The sequence below is a fragment of the Aphis gossypii genome, chromosome X, assembly GCF_020184175.1.
Source record: "Aphis gossypii isolate Hap1 chromosome X, ASM2018417v2, whole genome shotgun sequence".
NCBI classification, from domain to species: Eukaryota; Metazoa; Arthropoda; class Insecta; order Hemiptera; family Aphididae; genus Aphis; species Aphis gossypii.
The window spans coordinates 30,866,096-30,883,274 of NC_065533.1; the positions used below are offsets into that span (position 1 = coordinate 30,866,096).

A 17,179-nucleotide genomic window follows, 5' to 3' on the forward strand; every position below is an offset into this window, starting at 1 on the left:
ACGATTGAAAATTCGAAATATTTTGGATGTATTGGTCAAGTACTCGAAACTTTGAGTCTTTTGACTCGTATTAATTTGAGCTCTATTCGCTTGGAATAGTAACCGAATGAATTTTTCTCTGTTAAGCCTCTATTACAAACTTTGCGCTACACTCGGACGTCGTGCGACACTTTACCCGACCCGGGTGGAATCGATAAACGACGAATATATATACAGTGTGTAAAGCGTTCGACGCATACACTCGCGTACAAGTGCAGGGGGGTGGACGTGGGGGGTGTGATCCCCGCAGGGCGTGAGGGGCGCGCGAAACGGAAAAAGAGGAAAACCCGAGCAGCAAAAGCTCGGCGATCGTACGTCGGCGTCGGGTTTATAATGGTCGCGCGAACGGTGTTTCGAGTTCACCGCGCGGGCAACACTGCGGTATCGAGCACGGCGCGCCGCCGACCGAGTACACGCACCGCCGCCGACGTTATTCGCACGCCGTCGCCGCGCCACCGTACACGTCGGCCAGTCCCTTCGCAGCGTATTTTTATTGCGCGCGCCTGCCCGTCGTCATCATCGATCGCCGTCGCAGCCGACCCGCCGCCGCCGTCGCCGCCACCGATACCATTCTCACCGGTCTCGCGAAAGCTGACCGTCACACGCCGTCAGTCTCAGTCGTCGCCGCGCCCGATTAATCGTCGCGAGAACACCACCCGACTTGCAGTTTTCCCGATTACCGATTCGGGTCAATCGCATCCCCCGGCCGGTCGCGCCACTCGTCACGTGAACAGCCCGCGCTCCGTTCCGCCGCCGCCGCCGACATCCACCCCCGACCCGGAACCGCGCGGTCGCCGCCATGGTCAAGCACAACACGGACACGAACGGCATTGGGTACGAGTGGGAGTACGCCAAGGTGAAGGATGACCGGACGATATGGCAGAAGATCATCATGGGCATCTACAACCCGAGCTCGCACGAGTTTCTCGGCCGGTCCGCAAAGAGTTGGGGTGAATATATTATTATTATTATGCGTATATTATATTGATGTTACGTAATATTTTTGTATAAGTATATTATGTACCTGCACTTATGAGTGTACTTAGATACGCGCCTGACCGCTGCCGAATTACATAATATATAATATTATTTTATATACGTTATTGTGTCTGCAAACGATACACAATCACACGACATAACACGTACGGCGGGTAGCTGGGGGTGGAGGGTCGCACTGAGAATAGTATATATTATGCACCTAAAATACTAAATAATATTTTCTATACATTTTAAAAACAAAGTCGTTGGTAATATATTATACGATGCTTTGGTATCTACCCATCGTTATACGCCACAATTGACACGATGGGTCACCCACATATATTATAAATAGGTAGCAGTATTGCTAAAAGCTAATGATTTTGTTGTTGTTATTATACTCAGCTAACGTTTTCCACTCTTCCCCTAGAAACACCATTAAACAAAATCACGCCTACACCACTAAAGTAGTGCGTGTTACCCACTCACCACTTGCATACCCACCCGGAACACCACACCTCAAGCGCGTACTACCACTTACCCCTTTACACGTAATATCACCTATGTAAGTGTCGTACTGGAGACACGCTTTTATCGCGCTGTTTGTGGTGTTGAGCCTAACTGTTTCGAAATTAATTTTTTCCCATACGATTTGTATGTACAAATCATCACGTATACCTGCATGAATAATTATAGTAATTGGGTCACAGGAGTTATAATGGATTTTGGTGGCCTTTTCCACACACAGGAGGAGGCTGGAAGGAGCCGAAAAAGTTTGAAAATCGTTTCGCTTTACGTCATATTGTAGATCTACACGACTTCGCACGTGGTTCATTTCTAGTCTAACGATGGTTTTCTCGTATCATTTAATTTTTTAATTTTTACTAATTATTACTATGAAATTTGGCTACACTCTCAAATAAAATCGATCAATAACTCATAAATATAAATACAATTTATAGTTGCTATTATGCACCGTTGTTTTTTTTTGTGAATAAATAACTACATTTAATATGGTTATTATCGTTTAAAAGTAGCCTAGATTCCACCTTCAGGACCTTAGGCACCGACTAGACCTTATGTATTAGGTAACTATTTACTATATTATATCCGTAAATCTAATAAATGGTTTAATGTGGCAAATTTCTGCGAAATATGAGTATTTCTGTACTGAGAAAGACGACGTACTGTTCGTACCAAAAATATTAAATGCTTCGCACAAAGAAAACGAAAGGAAACATCATTCGCGACGATAAAAGTCGCAAGCTGACCGACACCGTCTACACGTATATGTTTGTAGCATCTATGGTTTTTCTTTCTTTCTTTTCTGCACGTCTTAACCATTTATTTTTTCTCAATCATTTTTTCTATCCTTTATAGCTATTTCATTTTATTAACCCCGAGAGTTGTAAAAACATATAAACAGACATAGGTCTACGTTTAGACTATACGACGACGCTAATAGAGAGAAAAAACATTTATTTACGTGACATTACTATACCAAACTGCAAGTTTAGCTGAATAATATGCGATGCGTGTAACAGGGTGCACCGGCTTGTACGAATCGATACCTAATATAAAATTGTGACGGTGGTGACCTACCAACATAAAAGATTTCAATAATTTATTTATAATATTTAATACTTTATATTTGACATAAAACGATCAGATACATAAATCGGATTCCTAAGATTACTTATTTTATCAATCTCATATTGACAATATGTTCCATATTATTATAAATTATTACTGTTATAACGTGATAATTACTAAATTACCTGGTAATATCATTGTCGTTGGACGATGTTATTGTATAAACTAAGCAGTTTTTATCAGAATCCTTATTTCACATGATATTATTGATAAATGTAAGTATAGAAAATGTTTAAAGATGAAAACAATTGTACAATTTGTACCTATACTTAATGTACCTAGGGTTAGATTTTTTTTCTAATTAATTTTACCTAATTGGTATTCTCTCTTAAGATTTGATCGAAACACTGGATGTAACATATTGAATATTTTGCATATTATAAATTGTATAATCTCCAGTAAATTCGGAATGTAAGCCTAATGTATTTGTGTGTATATGTGTTGTGTGTGGTTGTATGTGTACGCGCGGGCGCGGGTTTGTGTGCAGTTTGTTAATTTTATATGTCGAGTAAACGTCGTTGCCAATACCGTCTAAGAATAGAAGAAAAACACGCACACGCACGAAATATATAAGTATGTAGCATATATTATAATCGTGAATGGCATCACGCGCATGCATCTTTCTCATGATTTTAAGAACTGTGACTAAAAGTATTTCTAAGTTTAGAACAACCTCCGCTAGTTTCGTTTTGTCGGATTAACTACAAGATTATATTAATGTAATATACGTATGTATTTATTTACAATCTATTAGGTCTTTTAAGTTAAAAACCTTTTCATTAAATAATATTTTACAATTGTGCGTGTTCTATTACACTATTTGATAGCAGTTTACAGTTTTAGTACCTATTATACAACTTTGCTCTTCATCCTGTCATTGTATTTTAGTATGGTAAAGTTCAGCAGTGCAATTTTTGGGAGGGGGTGAAGGAGACTCCAGGGGATAGTTGTTTGGATCAATTTTTTAAGGTAGAAAAATATACTGTATCGTTACAGTGATTATCAAATCACAATAATGTCTAAAAAGGTAAATGAATTTGCAACTGTATAGTTATTATTATTTACATAATTTTATTATGATGTATAAAATAAGGGATAAAATGAAAGTAAACAAATAGGAACAATAAGGACGAAACTATAATGATTGTATTCTATATTATGCAGTAGGTATTATATTATGCTAACAAAACTTTAATATATCATAGATATATTACTCAAAAGTTAGAGTTAGAAACATGAAATACAAAACGCGAAATATAATCGTAGTTCTATTGTTCCACTGGTAAATAATAATTTGGTGTAGATAATATACAACATATTATAATATCATTATATATATATAGATATGAGAATCGCCTGGTTTGGTTTCTTTCCCTTACGGCCGTAATAACTTATTGATTTTACTGGCGTTCCAGACTTTGGCTAGTATTTGCTTTATATAGTCCATTCTACGCATGTTTGATATTATTATTCATTATTTAAAAGTTACAACTCATTATACGTAATTTATATTATACATAAAGTGATTATAAACATTACAAATTCTGTACCGAGTCATAAAATTATATTAGTAATATAAACTAAAATACACTAAAGTAAAAGTTAATAATATAATATCACAACTTTTGAATTTAGTATGTACTAAACATATAACAGAAACTTAAAAATATTATATTTTATTGAAAAGAAAAATTCGACAAAAGTTGCCAAATTTGTATACTCTCATCGATTATATAAATCATGATCGTATCTTAAAATAGGTTTAAATTTATTATGAAAAGCCTAAAATACTTCAAAATATAAATTAAAAATAAATGCTATTTCATGATTTTATACTTTTTTACTTATCTAAACTCCATGGTATACTGCGAGTCTGTACAAAATAATAAACGGGATATTGAACCACAAAATTATGAAATGAATTTATTATATATACGTTTTAAGACATCTGTAAATTAAACATGAAACACCAAAATGTTTGAATACTTTTTGTATACTTTTATAGTCTAAAAGTTGGAAATGTATCTATTATAATGTTTTTTTAGTACTAAAAATAGATGTACTTAATACAAAAAACTTACATAATAATAAAAAATTTACTTATCTGATATTTATATCATGTAATATTAAATATATTCAGACTTCTGAGTTAAACAAAATTAAAATAATATTTATGTATTTAAATTAATTAGAAATATTTTAATATTTAATTTCAAAGTAATGCAAATATACTAATAAATAACAAATATTTTTTATGACTTAAATTAAAACCTATATGATTATATTTATGGCAAAGTGCCTTTGATGAAATTTCTTTTGTGAAATAACACGGTGGACATACTCATAAATTCCTTATAATATTATAGTATAGATATAATCACAAAAAATACTGATCATATTATTGTATTAAAGGTATTATAATTTACAATTATTTATTATTGATACCAATAAACAATAATATTATAAGAGTGTAGACTGTAGACTGTAAATTATTTTTCAATAGTCAATTCATTTTAGATTTAGAATCTCATAAAAAAAGTCAATAAAATTAAACAATTTCAAGATGATAGTAAAAAGTAAATGATCATAACTTGTAGTGAACTTATAAAGTTATCCAGTCGCCAATGATAACTGTAACTAAAAAGTAGGCGTTTACATTGTATAATATTGCAGTAGGTATAGTAGATTAAAATGTTAATACAATTAAGTGTACCTACTTAAAACTCTTAATTATTATATACCTTCACGAAGGCGAAATTGTATTTTGTTAATAATACGTCATGTTGTATTAAATATAGATGATTATTATTTATGAATGAAATTTTACACTGAACTGTATCGTATCGTATGTATCGTATTTCGTAGGTATCCGTAATCCATAAGTATTTGTATGTTGTATCGACGTATTGTAGACTAATGAGTAATGACATAGCTATAAATATTTAAAATTAAAAGTGAAGATCGAATAGGAGGTTTCAAATAATTTATTCAACACCAAAAGCTCTCTATCCCCCCTTCCACCTAATAAATAAAGTAAATAATAAGTACTTATTTTACATGACGTCTAGTGTCTAGATATTAAATTTATATCAAATTAAATAAATAAAAAGAAAAAATAATAATAATAATATTACTTATTTTTCTATATTTATTTTTAGATCAAAAACCTCCTCAGCTTGGAACTTTCAAAATTCTCATTAGTTTTTTATAAAAGGTTATTGAAAATGGACTACTTTTTTTTATTTGTAAAAGGAGTAGTTATCTTATATAAATAAGTTTACCTAATAAAATTAGACTAAAAACGGTAAATTTGCTGAATCATGAAATTTATATTAAATATTTAATTAGAACGCCAAAAATAATATTTTACAGGATCTTCGCTATGTTAGTAATCCTCTATTTATTTATAATTTTATTTATTATGTTCAATTTTATTTGAATCCGCTTGCTATTTTCATTAGAATAATTTATTAATAATTCAATTTAAAAAGATAAACATTTTCTAACTTTCCAAATTTTTAATAACCGTAAATTTAGGACCCAAGTTTTAAGTACACATATTAATTATGATAATATCAATACATATATTTATAAATTACAATTTTATATTGTATTTTTTAAATGTTTTCCTAAAAAACTTAACTACTATAATTATTATTACATTGTTTGTTTCAGCTAGATAAAACTATGAAGTTAACGTTAAGTTATTTTTACTAATTGTTTATACAGTTGTTTTTAATTTATCAATTATTATTATATATTTACAAGTTTACAAATTTTTATTTTTATAAATATAATATATATTTGATTAAAATCAAGTATAAATTTTTCGTGAATTAAACCTAATTGGGTTTATAATCTATATGATATGTGCACAATGCTTTATTTTAGTAGTTAAGATCAAATATAAACCTACATACTTTTTCCAGAAATGTTTAATATATTAAATTTATTTTAACACTTTAAACAAAATAACTTATCATTATACATAGGTTTTTATACACGAACCATCATTATGAGATTTAGAGTTCCAAAGTCACAAGTCACCTAAAACATGTGCACCTAGCTGCCACCTACACTTGCGTATGTATATTACCTACTCAGTCAGTGGCTTATTTACGGGGGGGGGAGTCCAGGGGCATAAACGGATATTCTTTGAAAATGTTGGGGGGCTACAGTTATTTACATAATTTACAAAATTATTCAATGCATACAAGATAATTAACATATCAATAATTAGATAATAACAGTAATTAATATTTTATTTTAAAACCAGCATTCTGGAGGATTTTGAAAATTCATTTAAAACATCTTCACTTTCAATACTTTTAGTCAGGTCTTTTTCATTGTGAAGAATAGATAGATTAGTAAACCGATCTTAAATCATAAATGTGTTCTCATCCATATTTTAATTCTACGCATAGCTGAAAAACTACGCTCACACGTTGTAGAGCTAACTGGCAGAGTGAATACTTGTAACAATTTGTACCTATAAATTCGGAAATATTTTTCGATATATACTTATTACGATGTACCTATATTTGAAAAAAAAATGTTTCTTAGCCCCCTCTATGCTTCAAAAGGATAATGACGTAAATGTTCAAATGTCGTTCTATGCATTTTTTGAAGTATTTTCATTTTAAGATGTGACCAAATAGGTAGGTTAATTAATGTTTGAGTGTTAGATTCTGTTTGTGAATTAACAAAATGTTCTTAACATGGTTTACAGACATACAGTTAAGTTAATGATTATAACAATGGTTTTATAAAATTGTATACATAGTTTCCACTTATCTGAAATAATAATTTTAGTTCGCTAGTTAAACTTAGTATAATATAGTAGGTTACCTACCTGCTAGATAAATTCCACAGAATCGTACATACACAATACACATATTGACATATAAATGATTGATTTATCCAAATTGGATCATTTTCATTTTATTATTATAATATATTAATACCGCATAACGTGTGAAGTTTTTCAGTTATTTTTATAATAATAATTTAATTTATATTCTTCATGAGTCATGATACTTGGAATAAACTATAGGTATTTTCATTAATCATTTCCTAAGTCCCGTGCATTGTTAAAAATGTAGTAGTTTTAATACTCGTTTATTTTTAACAACGCCCAAAAATGTATACTCGAAATTTCTACTTTTCCGTAACAGATACATTTATATTTATATAAATTAGAATAATATTATGATGAAGGTATATAATTATAATATAAATATTATTATCATACACAATATTTAATTTAACTTTTTTTTTTTTTTTGAATAAAATGTTTTTTTGTTAAACATTTAAAAATTGTACATATAAAAATAAAATGACTTGATTGAAGGGGTGATGTTAATTTAAAATAATTTGAACTTAAAGTGAGGATAAGTAGGTAATAGGTATAGTATACTTAGGTGTTGTACAAATGTAGTCATAAAAAATTAAAACTGGATTTAAACATAATATATAATATAATATTAGTGTATAATAAAAATATATTTACATAATACATAATATACACACTTAAAATATATAAATTACATTTTTAATTAAAAAAAAAATAATAATTTTATGTTTCAGGAGGAATTCTACTTTTTTATGCCGTGTTTTATTCAAGTTTGGCATGTATGTTCGGCATATGCATGAAAGTGCTACTATCTACATTGAATGACCATACACCTCATTTCACATTGACCAACTCAATAATCGGCACAAACCCTGGTATGTAAACGTAAAACGTATCTAATATTATCTTATTCCATTTTAACTATACGTCTATACGTTGAAATATAATGTATAGTTAATAGTTATTATTCAAACTATTTTGGTGCATTCTGTTATGTTGATTTGAATCAAATGATTTCATGTACACACATTTTATCAGATTTTATAAAATAAGTAGATAGGTATTCGTATTATATTTAAACCCATAAATAGATTTTACTATAATCGCACTTTTTGCAGTTTGCGCATCGATTTAATTATGTTACAAATATTTAAAAATGTCTTCAATACCTACATATTTTATGTATATTCAAACATAATAAACAATACCAAAATATTTTTTTAGTGATTATCTCTGGAAAAAAAATATTACGAAATTTTGGTGGGAATTTGTTAACAACAAATTGTTAGTACCTAAGAGAGATCTTTGTAAAAACATTTTTTCAGGATGTACCTACCTATAGGTAGTAGGTACCATGGTTTTTTAAATTTTATCTTTGATCAATTATTCCCTATGAATATTATATAATATATAATCATGCGATGGGTGTTAATATTATAAATGATTAAACGTGTTTTACAGGACTAGGATTTCGACCCATGTCTCCGAACGTCGAAGATGGATCACTAATTTACTACGCGGCAGACAACGCAACTAATGTAGAGGCATGGACTAATGAATTAGACAAATTCCTTGCTGGTCAGTAAAAAAAAAATACAATACAACATAATACCTATGACAATCATAGACGTAAGTTATCTTACCTTACAAAGCAAACAAAAATGTGTTTTTGACACTCCTGGTAAAATCGAACCTACTAACCTCTACCATAAACATATTTAAGTTAGTATGTACTAAAAGATCTTAAAATAACATTTTAAATTTTTTTTAATAGTCTTACACGCGTTCTGGCGTATTGACTTGAGTTTTTTCTAATAATATTGTTAAACATATTTTAGAATTTATTTTATGAATAAGTCTATTTTGTATCCTGATAGCTTGCTCGGTAAGCGTTACGCACTAAATACACATGTTACGTTGCATCAAAAATCGGAATTATTTTATGGCAAAATGCTATTGTAAATCATAGCTCTAAATGAGTTCCATCACACCAATTTGAATTTTATAATGATAATAATTTTAAAATCAAATACAACCTTAGATCCTTCGAGCCAAATTTCAAATTTGCTATTCTTAAGAAGATAAAATCTCACTTGAAATTAGAAAATATAGAGTTTTTTTATAATCCTGATTCGAAGAATTCAAAATAGATTTCATAATAAAAACTTAAATTAGTACGTTGGAACGCATAGGTATATAGATTTATTTATTTATTTACAAAAGTCAGTTGTTAAAATGTTTTAATGTGATTATAGTAACAAATATTTTTTAAAGAATAATTATTTATATTTTTTAAAAATATGTCACATTATATAAAATTGGTCAGTACATATTATCAAAGATTTAGGCTCAAAATTAACTTTTTGTACAGCGTTGAAGGAACTTGAGGCAGTGAAGCTCTGAAGCAGAGTAGGGTATTATTCGAATGAAATTGTATCTAATAATTATTTAAATAACATTTTATTTAAATAAATTACTTTACGAATAATTTTTTTACAATTATTCGAATAAAAAATAATTTAAATAATTTTTAACTATGATTATTCGACTAAATTTTAAAAATAACTATTCGAATGATTTTTGGTTATTTTATTTGAGTAAACATGGTTGATAATTTTAAAAAAGCAGTAAAAGCGCATATTAAAAACAATAGCTGTCATTGTATTTTATGTTACATTATTGTAAATCGTATTTTATTTAGAATAAATGCAAAAATATTATAAATAAAACAAATAGTTATATTATATCAATAGAAGAAATTAAAGAATTGAAAATCATATTTTAATATTAATATTATTTAGTTCTTAATAATTAATAATAATATTTCGTAATAACTAAAACAATAATAAACAATAGTACCTACCTAAATAATAATAAAATAAATGAAAATAAATAATTATAGCAAATTTTGAATTTCAATAAATAAGTCTCATAATAGTAGCTAATTTTAATTATAATTCAAATATTAACTAAAAATTATTCGAATATTATGGTTGAAATTTAGTCGAATAATATTACGATTGAAAATTATTTGAATTATAATGTTTTCAAATTATTCGAATAATTGTCTAGATAAAATATGGCACAATTTTGCAGTGAAAACGCGTAGTATTCCCATATATAGCCATATTATGGCCAAATCTGCTGGCTCCCTCTACATAAAGGCTGGCAGGCTGCGCGTATAGCTTAGTTAGTGCAAAAATTAGAAGCTAATTCTTTTGAAATGGTTTCAGTTTATAAGAACAAGACATTGTTGCCAGACAAAGGTAATAATCAACAGAAATGTGGTTACAACATGCCACCACAAAAAGACAAGGTTTGCGAGGTCAGCCTGGCCAACATGGGACCATGCTCATCCGAATACAAATATCAATATCCAAAAGCTCAGCCCTGCGTTTTCATTAAGCTCAATAAGGTTTGTACTCATAAAAGTTAATAAATAATAATTTCAAATGTATGCACGATATCAACATTATTGTAAACTTTATATATAAAATCAATTAGTACAGTATGTTGTATAAGTATACATATTACATACATTATATTTATGGTTGATTATTGTATGTAGATTATTATTATTCAAATTTAAATATTCTGTAGATTTTCGACTGGGAACCAGAATTCTATAATAACAAGACAGACATTCCAGCTGAGATGCCACAAGAACTTAAAGACAAAATTGCACAAAGAATGAAACATGAGGTAAATTATTTCAGAATAATATTCGATAATATTTAATCAATATTAAACAATACCAATATTATTTTTCATATTTACATTTACAGTTATTTACAATATGGGTCACCTGCGACGGAGAAGCGCCAGCAGACAAAGACAATATTGGACCACTTAAGTTATATCCACAAGACGGATTCCCTGGCTACTACTACCCATACAGAAACAAACGCGACTACCTTAGCCCATTAATTGCCATACATTTCCTAAATCCAAAAAGTAAGAGTATAGAATTATTTTAATTCATTAATGTTCACTTAATTATTTCCAAACATTCTTATATGAGTCAAATAGATACTTAAATATACAGTATAGTAGATATATATAGGTAGTATATCTATTACATAAACATATATCTGCATCATTGATAGGATGCTTTGTGAAAACCACTTGCAATAAATGCAAACATTGCAAACAGGATTTATTACTTGTTTATTATAAATTATTAAATATTGTAGTTGATCATTATAAAAATATATATTAAATTTAATTATGAAAAACCTATTTCAATAATTTTCCAATTAAAATAATAACGATAATAATATACGTATAATATATTAATGTTTGTTACAACTAAATATTAAGTTAATACATGGTCAGTTATTTTTATTTATTTGTTATTCTTAAATGGATAGAATTAAAAAAAAATCATTACATTGTTATGGTCTATATTACATAATTTCTTTACTTTTGTACTATTTATAAACTCTCAATTAATATGTTAATTCTACACGGACAGACATAATATACAAAATACATATTATCTACAATCTATCCTATAGTACACATCTATAGTTTAAATTACGTAATAAAATCTACAGAGTGTCGACAATTATTTAATTTAAATAAACAATATTTACCAAAAGCAATTAATTTGTTGTATCCAAATGGCCATATTCGTAATATAACTTATATAATTAGTCATATAATTGAATATAAATAAGATAGAATTTATCTTGGGACTATTGATAAATTATTTTGAACAACTGACAATATTTTATTACAGCCGGGTGATGATATAAACGATTTTCCTAATGTTTATTTCTGAAAAACTTCTTAAGTATTGCTACTTACCTAATTAGGTATTATTATTACATTTTTATAGTTCCATTGTTTTTATACAAGCATAAGAGTTGGCATACATATTGTTTATTAATTAGGTATTTGAACTATTTGATTTATTTGATATCAGAGCTCAAAATTTATAGCATTAAAAAAATTAGATTTTAACATTTTAAAATACAAAACAGCATCATAAATAGCATTAAAACTTGAAAGTATGCAAAATAAAATTTATAAAAATATATATTTTAATTTTTAAGCATATAATATGTACGTACTATTTATACATATATCTTATATTATTTTTATGTTATTAAATTTTTAATCAATTACTTTTAATTTTCAAAATTATTTTTAAAATAAAATTGTATATATTAGGTACATCAGAGAGTGTAAAAAAATTTGAATCTTATTTGAGATTTTCTGATTTAAAAAAAAACGTAGGTAAACGCTAGTTGAACTTTAGAGCTCTTTAATTATTACCGTTATTTGTAAGAAAAATAATAATACACTTGACTTAACCGATAACATTGTCTGATTCGTTGCAGGACATACTTTGATCAACGTGGAATGCCGTGCCTGGGCTAAGAACATATTTTACAAACGCAGCTTGCAAAATCGCGAAGGTTCCGTTCACTTCGAATTGATGATTGACTAAAGTTGCAGACTCTTAGTCGATAATAACGCCGCTAAACCATTTGCTTTGTTCTCAGTTTTTTGGTGCATCACAAAACACAGAACATAGCCAGTTTATTTTTAGTACTATATCGTTGTATTGTTAATTGGTTTAAGTGAAATCCCAACAAAACGCGTTTACTCCTTTTATAAAAAATAATAATAACGTTAGGTGTTTTTTTTTTTTTTTTTTGTTTTTTTTTTTTTTGCTTAGGAATGTTTCTTAAAGTTAAACATACGTTTATAAATATATATTAATATTAATAAATAAAATAAGAGCACAGAAAATTTAATTAATATACTTATAATTCAAGCTTAAAAAATGCTGTGTAAATTCACAGTTATACAATATGTATTCATCTGACGACTTCAATGATTATCATTTATCACTGCCTATAACTTTTTTTTATAATATCCCATAAGTAGATGTACCTATAGTTATTTCTACTGCAAAATAATGTAGATGGTTGGTTTAATTTATTCGGCTTGTTTTTATGAGCAAATTCGGATATAATCAATGCAAGGTAGGCAATCTAATGATAAGTCGTAGGAACGCGTTCCAATAAAAAAGTAGATACCTATTATTAATTTAAAACTCAACTCAAATTTTTCATCTAAAAATAAATAAATAATTAATTATAATTATGTTATTTGAAAAATATTTACACACTGTCGTCAGTCTAAAGTTTTCACTTTAGACGTAACCGTCATCATATGCGGAAATTTGAATTTTTTTTCTTTTGGGGGTAGGGGCTATTATTATTATTATTTAGCATTATTAAAAATAAAAGATCCCGCTCCCTTTAACTATTCATATAGTTCGTGGATAAATGTATACAATTCCATGAAAGGGAGGGATATTGGAATTTCTGGTGAGCCAAGTCGCCAGATGCTCCTACGTCGATGTCCACTCATGGCCATCACGTTAAAATTATATACGATCATATATTTTTTTTTTTGTTATAAACAAAAATTAATTGTAATAAAGGATACTTATACCCAGTGGTGTCATTTCGGGTTTGATGGAGAGCAAAATGTTTACCGAATCTTTTAAAAAAAATGATAAAATATGTTTATTCCTGCCGCGTTTTTGACTTTTACTATAATATATAGGTAATTTGTATCATCGGCTTCCATTGCGATCGTTGAATGTTTGCCTTTCAAATAACTGCGTAACGTAAACATATTTTAATACCTACAACAACTACAGCCAATAATAATAATAAATTGAGAATAGCGTTTTTGATACGGACAAAATAATATTAAATTTTATAAAAACGTTTTTATTTCTTGCGGGGAGATGAAGTCCAATCAACCAATTTCAAAAATTTGCACTGCAGGCTTTTCAAAAAAAATTAGCACTGTCAAATCCATCCTCTTTCGCCAGAATGACGTGATAGGAGGTACTTATCATCCTATACTCCAGGTTTATTGTCCAAATGTTTTTTTTTTTTTATTTGATATCGTCTCTCATCAATCTCATCTCGCGTACAGTCACGTGCCTATACAAAACTCTCAAGTAGGCAATGCACGCGTCGTGTTTTAAGACGTTTTAATGTTTTTGTGTCAGTCTTCTGACCTAAATTAAATACATAATAATATTATGCTTTTTTTCTCTCCTCCCATAGTCGAGTGAAAAAGTGTTGCGCAACACTCGACAACACGATACTGCTAAAACGTTTTACAATTTGTGGTTTAATATTTTATATTTATGTATAAACAAAACTATATACTTTTAGATTAAATTCGATGAGATTCATCAATACATCCGGTTCACGTCTCCATCGATACATATTAATTATAGGCAGTGTTGGGTTGAATGACTTTTTAAAAGTAATTTCGATGCGGGAATTCGTAATTTACGTTACGCGTCGTGTTACGTACTTAAGGTAGGTATACCCAACTCTGGTCATGGGTAGGTACTGTGGAACAGAATAATCGCATTTGAGAAAATTACTAATTACCTATAAAATATTATTATTTTTAATAAACATACATAGGTGTTTGCCTATTTAATCGTAATATGTTTTAAGCTATCGTTTTAATGTAACAACAAAATCGAATATTGATTCTCGTAATAATTATTATACATACATTCGACACTAGATTAAAGTATATAGCTATTATATATTATATTATATTATTATTATTATTATTATTAATTATTATTATATTAAGAAAGTTATTGATTATTTAAAATTTTAATGTGTTGACGTAGAGAGCTAAGTAAAATTGAATATTCTAGTGGAATATATAGCGTGTTTTGAATCGTATAATTGTTATACCTGTTTCGTTCTGTACGCTACCGAGAGGAATATTATATTATGTAATTCGTAGGTACTTACCAATATAATATAAGTGTATAACATGTATGTAATAGTAGTGTGGTGGGCTGTGGTTGATGATTTTATTATTATGTATGTAAACGGAATCATATAGATTATAGAACTCGTTAATGTAGATGTTCAGCAATTGTTTTATTTATCAATATAATTAGTATACCTACATTACACAGACACAGTGGCGCCTGTTAATTTTAACAAGGGGGTCGACTGTTGAATGCAAGTACATATTGAATTGCATATGTGCCTCAAAAGAGTACTTAATACATATTTTACAGATTTTTTATTAAAACTGATGGACACTTTTTTTAACACAATCAATAGCTTTATGACGGTCTTATTTGTAAGGTTTAGATCCTGAGCGAAGCGATAAATAAATATAGAATTCTCAATGATACGTGTGTTTTTTTGTCTGAAGAAACTTATTATACTAAAAAAAAAAAAAATGATTCAATATTGATACGTCGAGTACTTTTTATAATAATTGAAAATAATAAATAAATAAGGTGGTCAAATGGGTACTCTGCTATACGGTAAGTTATAAGTGGGTTACTATAATGGAAGTTAATGAATTTGAATGCAATGATCTCTAATACATCAATGTATACGAAAAACAAGACTGTGCAGAGACGATTTGTCAGCCTAGGATATTTATATAATATACTCGTATTACTATGTAGTAATACAGTAGCCGGGGTATGTTGAGACTATAATGAATTTTATCAAAATTTGAGCTTTAAATGCTTATGATAAAAAACCATGCCCAAGTGGCCAAGTATCTTTAAAACTTTTTTACTGCTAATATAACAACTTATGAAAAATTTTGTATTACATTTTCAAGTTTTTTGATTAAGTGAACATTTTTTTATTGAAGACAACAATTGAATAAAAACTAAAAAACTCGACATTTTCTTATGCCTTTATGAATAATACCTCAAAATATTTCAAAATTGTTATGGTGTATAGATAATGCCAATATTATATTCAATATAAACACTTGAAGAATGAATATACAGTTATTATAATATCAAAGTTATATCAAAAAACAAAATCGACGTTTTTCGATTAAAAATACTATTTTTCCTTAATTTTTTGTTTGTTTATGCCGATTACTAAGAAAAACACTGGGACAGCAGTATTTTACGTGTAGGTACCTAGTTTAACATCTAAACATTCTAAACATAAACTAATACTAACTTTGTACTATCATTTACTATCTTTGGTATAATTTTCAAAATATTTATTCTCTTTTTAAGCCATTTATCCAAATTTGACTTTTTTATTTATTAATACAGAAATACCTAATTATTAGTTTGGTCAAAAAACTTGAAATTTTAATATAAATAATACATGGATTCTCATTAGGTAGCTGTAATCGTATCTATTTATTGTTTAATATAAATACAACATTAAGTTCAAATTTTGCTAAAAATTTCGTCAAAATTGTGAAAATGTGCAAATTATTTTGTTATTAAAAATGTATATAATGTTCAATTTTATAACTAAGGTTTTCAGTACGTAATTCTCACTAGAACCAAATAATGTAGAAGTAACATTTTTTTTTTACATATATTGCATATATATTTTATTTATTTTAGAGATATTAGATAGATTTATTCAACAGTTTATTAAGAATACTGGAATTTTCTTTATAGAAGTTGAAACTCTGCTTAAAAAAATAATAATAATAATAAATGGGATTTTTAAAATAAACATAAGACATTAAGTAAGAATATTGGCTAAAAATGGTTTAAGTAGCAATATTAGCAACCAATGCAGACTATTGGTTAAAGGCCGATATTCAATTGTATAACAAGTTAATTCACTAAATTAATAATAAAAG

General features: G+C 28.3%; 1 protein-coding gene across 1 annotated transcript; it reads left to right on the forward strand.

The window, feature by feature from the left end:
• Positions 1 to 463: 463 nt before the first annotated feature.
• On the forward strand, positions 464 to 15,462 carry LOC114130545 (sodium/potassium-transporting ATPase subunit beta-2-like). Its single transcript, XM_027995534.2, has 7 exons — positions 464 to 989; positions 8,257 to 8,397; positions 8,984 to 9,100; positions 10,756 to 10,937; positions 11,123 to 11,224; positions 11,308 to 11,476; positions 12,868 to 15,462. Exons 1-7 carry the CDS (start codon positions 839 to 841, stop codon positions 12,975 to 12,977), a joined length of 972 nt encoding a protein of 323 aa, XP_027851335.1. The 5' UTR covers positions 464 to 838; the 3' UTR covers positions 12,978 to 15,462.
• Positions 15,463 to 17,179: the final 1,717 nt, after the last annotated feature.

Coding starts and splice junctions, on each gene's coding strand:
- LOC114130545 (XM_027995534.2), top strand. CDS start 839: ATGGTCAAGCACAACACGGACACGAACGGCATTGGGTACGAGTGGGAG. Junction 8,398..8,983: donor AATAATCGGCACAAACCCTG/GTATGTAAACGT, acceptor CGTGTTTTACAG/GACTAGGATTTCGACCCATG. Junction 9,101..10,755: donor ATTAGACAAATTCCTTGCTG/GTCAGTAAAAAA, acceptor AAATGGTTTCAG/TTTATAAGAACAAGACATTG.